At 32.5% G+C, this 8,580-nt stretch overlaps 1 protein-coding gene across 1 annotated transcript; it reads right to left on the bottom strand.

The window, feature by feature from the left end:
* Positions 1-2,629: 2,629 nt before the first annotated feature.
* On the bottom strand, positions 2,630-8,154 carry CPK32 (calcium-dependent protein kinase 32). The gene is made up of 8 exons (XM_022037705.2): positions 7,083-8,154; positions 5,660-5,783; positions 5,416-5,559; positions 4,913-5,065; positions 4,654-4,769; positions 4,333-4,500; positions 3,723-3,953; positions 2,630-3,096 (listed from the first exon to the last, which is right to left on the bottom strand). Exons 1-8 carry the CDS (start codon positions 7,587-7,589, stop codon positions 2,938-2,940), a joined length of 1,602 nt encoding a protein of 533 aa, XP_021893397.2. The 5' UTR covers positions 7,590-8,154; the 3' UTR covers positions 2,630-2,937.
* Between the last annotated feature and the right edge of the window lie 426 nt (positions 8,155-8,580).

Genomic DNA, 8,580 nt, shown 5'->3' with positions numbered 1-8,580 from the left:
TTTTCCATCTGAAACCATATGAGAATATCAACACTTTCCCTCAGCTGGATATTAACCAGTTGATTAAGAGTGTGTGCTGGATATTAAAAAACTGACTCTTGCAGAAAATTAAGTCATAATTAGGGTTAGATATCTTGTATTCTAATCCGGGTGATACGATTCGTATGAACTTAACTCGATATTATTAAAATGCGGGTTTGGGTAAAATTAAATTTGGTTTTACAAGAAAATAATGTGATTGAGTTCTGTTTATGTTTGATTTTATAAAATTTATTTAAACCCAACATCATAAGTATGTATACATTATTATTATTAGTTATTAATACATTTATATTTTTATTAATAAAGTTAATGTATTATATCAATAAATATATTTTTAATTTTTAAATATAAATAAAGTTATATTTATTTAATATGATAAAATAATCGGATCAAATATTCAGTCAGAATAATTAGTAAATTCGATATAATGCAAAAATAATATACAAAATATTCTAGGTTTCAATTAAATTTCCAATTTTGACCGATTGATACAATATATAATTTATAATATTCGTCACAAAATTGACATATTTTTTGCTTATAATTTATTAATTACTTATATTTAATTCAATGCGTTGCTAGTAAGTTGATTATTTACAAAAAGTTATTTTTATTAATTTATCTAAAAATTAACTTCATAATGTATTGCTAAAATTATTGTAATTAAATTAATTTAAATATTTACAATTCTATTATATTTTTTATTAAAAAATATTTTATAATAATTAAATTTTCTTAAATAAAATAGCAGAATCGTATTAAAAACTTCACCCTATTCTTCCGATGTGATAATTAAGTTTTCAGAAAAAAAAGATAAGAAGTCAATAAGCAACAACGTTTTTTGGACGTCGATCGATCTATCACTTAATCCCTCAATCGAGAATTTGAGGATCTCTGTTCGCCTTCGGTACTTCAATAGATATAACATTGAGATTATTTAGGCGAGTTTTAATACGATCGTACGAACTTTTCGGGAGGTACAGTAATCGCAAACTCACTAGTGTAACTCATTCTATTCTCTTCTAAGATCAAGTCGGTGCAAACATCCATATTCGTCGAACTCAATCTCATTTATCGGTGACGATGTTCAATATATTTATTGTAAATTATATAAATCCAAGAAAGTCAACATTTAAATTCATATTTTCTGGTGTATGTAATAAAACAATATTCACAAACATCATAGTGTTCATTTCGCTACAATTATAGTAGCTTATAAGTGATGTAAAATTTATGTTTTTTTTATAATAAAATTTCAAGTGTTTATTTGATTATCAAAACGACAACAATAAAAAAAACGTGAATGCGAGACGTCAACTTTGCAACTTATATATATAGTTTTAGACATAAGAAAAAATTAGAGACAAATACGAAGAAAAAAAATTATTAGAGACCGTGAGGTGAAAGAAATAAATGAGATTTATTAATTTCAACAAACTAATGTGTAACGAGATTGTGGTTGTGAAATTTTGTCTTGTAAGTTATGTAAAATTTATATTTTTTTTATAAATAAAATTTTGAGCGTTCATTTGATTATTAAATTCATTTTCTTGACAATTACGATAAAATTAAATTGCCATTATTTGATATCAAAGCATAAGATTCAATCAATATGGCCTCTGCTTCAAAACCAGACGTCCAAATTCGACAAGGTGGTAATTAATTTTTCATGTTCGATGTTAAAAATAATTTTGTGATGCGGAAGCACTTAATGAAGTCGTGTTCTAGATAGTAGTTATCGTTAAAAAAGAAAAGTTGTCAGTAGCATTATTACAAGACTTGGTTCCCAATTGTTCGTTAAATGAGAAGATTTTATTTTCGAATTTGTCTTTCTGTGGAGCTCTTGGTCTTGGCAAAAAAAAATACTCCGTGCCAAAACAATAAAAGAATCTTAGAATATTTTGCTCAAAGTGTATGAAGGTGCAGATCCGGTCAAACGAACACGACTACAATTATTGAAAAGATAGTTCAAACTAATGGAGTAAAGAAAAAATGAAAGTATTCGTGATTATTTTTCACGAATGGAGAAACTAGTAAATAAGATAAAAAATAACGAAGACCAAATAAATGATGGAGAATTCATAGAGAAGATTATTTACGTAGTGACAACCATTGAACAGTGTAAAAACTTGAACACCACGACTCTTAATGATTTACAAGTTTTATTAGAGTCACAGGAGATGTGGATGAATGAAAGGTCTTCAAGTACGATAGAATAAGTTTTGAAGGCTAAAGTAAACTTAAAGTATGCGAACCAAAATTATTGAAAAATATATCAAATATATGTAAAATCAGTATTTAGTTACATATATTTTATTAACTAAGTTTAAAAACATATTTTTAAATCAGTCAAATTAATTTTTTTAATAATTTTTCAAGGGAAATTTATGCATTGGAATTTGTTTTTGGGATTAAAGAAATTCATTGAGAAGTGTACAAAAAGAGTCCAATATAAAATTAATTTTATCTTCTTCTAAATTAAAGTAAATTTAGAATTGATAAACAGCCAAACCCTAGAACTGAGTCATTATATAAAATTGGTGACTAATGTTTTGTAAAAGAAGTATGATATAAAAGAAGATGGGTATGAAAAAGGAAGATGATGACTTCGATAGAAGTTTATGCCAATTTGAGAATAATATTTACAGCCACATGCATACAGCCTCCAAACTTCCTCAACTTTTTCTCACAACAAAGTAAAGAAGCATACTGCAGTTCAGAAATACATCAAACACCCTTGGCTTAAATCCTAAGTAAAACCCACAAGTGGGTCTTGAGAAAGATTTAAAAGAAATTAACAGATGTTTAAAAAATGAATTATCAAAATCAACACATCTTTTCATGTTTTCTGGGTAATTTACTTCCTTCACAGATAAACTTTTGTCCTCTGTCGGGTCATGATCTAATCTCGTTTTGCAATTGCAACGATCCATCTTTCATCAATTTCAGACTAAGATTATTGAACCGTTCTCGCGAATATTGCCTTGAAGCTTTCCTCCAATCTGTACCGGCCTTCATCATTGCTGCAAATTCATCGTAACTTATTCTTCCATCCTGCAAGTTTTTGAAAAAGGATGTCTGATTAGTCAAACCCCAAGCATGCAAAAGATCAAGCATCATTTATTGGATTTTCTTTCTTCGATGGGGTTGAAGGGAAACCTTAAAATAGCATTTTAAAGTTCTTGTCTATATATAGGTTCTTATACTAAAAGGAAACCAAGGCTGACTATATATCTACCCTTTCCTTTCTATCTTTAAAAACTTGACTACTCTTTCCATTCTCAATTTTGAATAATGCTTTGCATAAAGTCTAAAAGTTACTTTTGATTCAACTCTCATTTCATTCCCACGTAATTTCCACTTTTATCTTCAATTAGTGTTGACATGTAGAATTAGAACATTATTTAAATGGTTAATTTCAGCCCTCCTCTCACCTGAAATTGTTTGCAAGTGGAAAATCTATACTTAGTGAAGTGGGAAACAAATTCTAAGTTTTAAAAAATTCAAGGTGTGGGTGAAAAGTGAAACATATTTATAATTTTATATGTTAGGAATAAAAGAAAACTAGAGGTGAAAATTATTTTGAAATGAAATGAGATTTGAACCAAACTGGTGAAAGTTAAAAAGAAATGGAAAAACACAATTGAATATAAATATACATAGATAATATATATGCTGACCTTGTCTGTGTCTACATCATGAATAATGGCATTAATGACTTCTTCATTGTTTGTATCAACTTCATCAGCCAAGGTATCTCTCAGTTCCTCAATTTCTATATATCCATTTTGATTGCGATCAAAAAATTCAAAGGCCTTGCGAAGATGATCGTCATTGCCCATCTTCCTAAGATGAATTGAGATGGCTACAAACTCCCCGTAATCCAGACATCCATCCTTGTCCACATCACCCTGTAATAAGAACTGTCTACTTTAGTTCATTATTTTAATCAGGCTCCTCTTCTCTCTGCTGGAAAAGATTGGCAACTGACTGGCATTATATCTTCATGTTTGGCACCTCTATTGGCTAGTTTCATAATCAAAATTTACAGAAGTAGATTGACCAGAATCAAGGAGTCAAATACTGAAAAGCAATACCTGGGTGTCTATACAATAAGTCATTTTCAAAAGGCTTCCAGTTTAAGATACTTAGTTCTAGCCATGATTGTATAATTCTGAACTACCAACCTAAATTAGGTAATAGGCAGTAATAACTTCAAGCCCTGCAATTAAAAATCAAATCCGAACATTGGGGAAAGAATTATAATACATAATGAAACTTGGAACTTACAGCTTCCATTAGGATTTGAAGATCATCATCGGGAATTTGATGTCCAAGCTTTTGCAACCCAACTCTTAGCTCATCAATACTAATCTTGCCCTTATTGTTAATATCCATCAATTGGAACCCCTCCTTTATGCCTGCAACTTCTTCTACAGATAGATGCTCAGCTATTACCTGTAAATTTGATATTTCAGAAGATAAATTAACATCGCAATTTAAGGACTCCAAAGGGAGTGGCATAAAAAGTGAAGCCAGAAAATATCATTTAGCAACGAAACAGTAAATCACTGTATTTTCATTACATCTGAAAAATATTTGAAACATTACCCTTAGAGCTCTTTTCTTGAGTTTGTTCATTACAGAGAATTGCTTAAGCCTAGCTCTCACAGTTTCGCCCAAGGAAACATTTGGAGCTTTCTTTGCATTTTGCAGCCATGGATGATCTGCACATAATGAGCAAGCACAATGAAGGTGCATCTGTTATTACATTCAGTTTCAGGAAGTCCAGAGACAGTAAACCTATAAAATTTGAGAGTTGCTCCATAGATGGTGCAAAACCATTGCATAGATTTAAACTCAATATTACCGAGCACTTGCTGAGCTGTAAGCCGCTGCTTAGGATCTGGATCAAGCATCTTCCTCACAAGATCTTTAGCATTATCAGAAACTTTAGGCCAAGGGTCCCTCTTAAAATCTATGACTGACCGAATAATTGCTTGTGCAACTCCTTGCTCAGTTTCTATAAGGAAAGAAAGAAGACATTGATAAAATAAAATCAGAAACAAAGGAAAGATGGAAAACGCAGATATTTAATCAATTTAAAAGCAGAGCATAAATTTTTTGTAATGGCTTTTACTGGCCAGGAAATATTACCCCTTCGTAAATCTCATCTAAAGCTACACAAGTATTTTATATCCATACGCATACTTTCACATGCATGCATGTAGCTACGATTATCCATGGACCATTTCCCACATGCATCAAAGAAAAACCATCTTGCATGAGAACTGCACCGATGATCTTCTAGATCCTTTCCTTTCTTTGCTAATGTTACATTCGTGAGACCTTAACAATCAAACAAAAACTAACCTGCCCAGAAAGGTGGGACACCACAAAGTAAGATGTAAAGGATTACACCAGCACTCCAAACATCAACTTCAGGGCCGTAGTTTCGTTTTAGCACCTCAGGGGCCATGTAGTATGGACTTCCAACAATCTCAGTAAATCTTTCACCTGAAGAAAACAGGTCCAAATTCAGCTTATGTCCATTAAAGAGAAATCCAAAATAACAAAAAGAAACGAGAAAATATCGAATGCAGTGACCAGAATTTACCAGGTTTAAAGAAAACTGACAACCCGAAGTCAATAGCCTTTAAAGGAGCAGTCTCCTTCTTGTTGCCAAACAAAAAGTTTTCAGGCTTCAAGTCGCGGTGCATCACCCCGTGCTTGTGGCACATCTGAAACATAACAGGACAAGGTTAAACCCAAGACAGAAAAGCACATTCAAACCCTTTGTTCTATTAAAAAGAAAAAGCCACATTGAGTGAAAAGAACACACGAAAGAGCATAACAATCAAGTATCAACCAGAACTCAGGTTTAAATAATCTAAGCACAGCTAATTACTTCCATGAAAAAATGCATTCAGTATTCAGAAAACAAACAAGAAAATTAACCCATTGCACCTCAGTTTTCAGAATATATGGTATAACGACAGAAATGACAAGGCCAAACAGGTTGCTGAAGACATGAGAGAAAAAATTTGAAATCACTACTGGAAAGAGAGTTGAGCTCCTTAAAGTCTCGTAGAAACAAATGAGACAAAGCACACAAATAAATGCAGGCAAGAGAGATGAAAATTAGAAAAATTCTGTTCCTGGTATTCTACCATGAAAAATGTAGGATTTGATAAGAAAATGGAAAGCACTACCATTACATAAGCGATAGCATAATGCAAAATGGATCATAAAACATTTCTACAACCAACAGTTCCTTCCCACTAGACCTTCCCATCAAGAAAGAAATTACAAGACAAGCAAAAAATAAGTAAATTCAAGAGGGTAAAACCCAAAGATGAGTTTGGGTGGATAACCCATAAGATAAAGAACATCTATTTCTCACGAGCCAAATGACAATTTCATGGCAATTCCACAATAGAAAGATTGGGTAAGAACATTAACATTGATAGGGATGAAGCACAAATAATATAAATCATTAGGAAAAAATATTCTCAATAATTCAAGAAAAGATAATTTAGGATTTTACTCAAGTGAACTGTACAGAACCAAGGGTATATGTGCAGAAAAGGCTTACATTTCCATTTTAACAGAAAAGTCTACAACTACAACTATAGCATGCGTGATTACCACTCCAGTAAACTATGTACAGGCATCACAACATCAAGATCACCAAACATGAAAAAATCCATGATAAGATTGCCTAACAATAAGTTGGAATAGTTACTTCAAGGAAAATAAACGCTTGTTTCGTGCAGTGAACTTCATTTTACCATTTAAATCCTCATAATCAAACTATTTTAGCCAAAAAGAACAAATTTCTTAATAGTAACTCTTCGGGATTTAGTCATAGATTTGCATACGCACATCACGGAATTTAAAACAAATCCAAATCCTAAAAAAATTTAAAAAATTAAGAGAATTCATCGTTTAAATGACACCCACATCGATCAAAAACAAAAAATAAATAAGCAAACACTAAATAACCAGATCAATAACAAATACAAAAACCAACCATTCACCTGAACAACCTCCACGATGGTCTTTGTGACCACAGCAGCTGCTCTCTCCGTATAATGCCCTCTAGCGACGATCCTATCGAACAATTCACCGCCCTCGCACAATTCCATAACCAAATGAACCGCATTATCGTCCTCGTAAGTGTCTTTCAAGCTCACGATGTTTGGGTGCTTAGGCAAATGCCTCATGATCTCCACTTCTCTCCTTACATCCTCTATGTCCACGGCGGTTCTCAACTTCTTCTTCGATATTGATTTGCAGGCGAAAGTATCGCCGGTTTCCTTGTCCGTGCAGAGGTATGTTACCCCGAACTCCCCACGCCCGAGCTCACGACCTAGCTCGTACTTGAGCCCGATCTCGCGGCCGGTTGGGTTCTTCAAAACAATGAGCTTGTGGCCACCATTTCCATGTTGATTTTGGCCGTAATCGATCGAGAACGGGTTCTGTTTCTTCTTTCCTTTCTTTCTCTCGTGGGTGCCCGTCGACGGTGTCGCACAGCAATTTCCCATCAATCAGACACGATCTCCAACCTACTAGTACCCTTTGGCGAAGTGCGTATCACCGCTTTAAACAGAACCGATGAAAAATCAAATCCAAATCCGATTTTCTAACCAGAAAAAAAAAAAAACAGAGGATCACGCGGTTGATATTAGCTAACAAATCCGAAGATCCAGCTTCAAAATCCTCAGATACCAATAGACCCACCAATTAGACGAACTACCCCCAACAAGGAATACTAATAGAAGCTTTCCAAAATTCGAATAGTTTCCGTGAAAGAAAAAAGATCCAGCGCTAGTTTGTCTAGAGATGGTAAATTACAAGGAGAAACGAAGATACGTAAACACACACACACACATATATATACGGAAACAAAAAGAGAAAGAGAATGGAAAGTGGATGAAAAATGGAATTTAGCGTGGGAATAAGAAGATGACGAAGAAGCCAACCACCATTGATTGATTGATTGATTGATTTTTAGAGCGAAGGAGAAGGAGACAGAGAGATAGAGAGGGTCAAACCTCTTTCGCAGAGACTTCCCTCCTAATCCCCTTCCTCTTTTTTCTTTTAATTTTCTCTTCTTCATTCACTGACAGAGAAGCCTTCCTTGTTATTTTCCTAAAATATCCTAATCAGATTTCTACTATTTATTTATTTATTAAAAAGCTGTAATATCCTATATTTTACTAATTATATATATTTTATCCCTGTCATTCCCCTGGTAAAATTACATCAATACCCCTCCCACGTTAATAAGTTTCGTCACCTTCTATTTTGAGAATAAAACACCATAATTATTAAATTATTTCAAAACAACCTTATTCACGTAAGAAAAAATAAATTTTAATTTTAAAATATACAAAAATAATTAATACCCATATTAAAATATATAAAACAACCTACTAATAAATTTTTATCTATTTTTTTAATTTTCTTTCGATCTTTCTACTTAAATTATTACGTATTATTCTCTATATATTTAAATTTTAAAATTATTTATCA

This window comes from Carica papaya, chromosome 8 (assembly GCF_054855325.1).
Source record: "Carica papaya isolate Zhongbai chromosome 8, ASM5485532v1, whole genome shotgun sequence".
Lineage (NCBI taxonomy): Eukaryota > Viridiplantae > Streptophyta > Magnoliopsida > Brassicales > Caricaceae > Carica > Carica papaya.
This window is presented reverse-complemented; position numbering and strand designations above follow the sequence as displayed.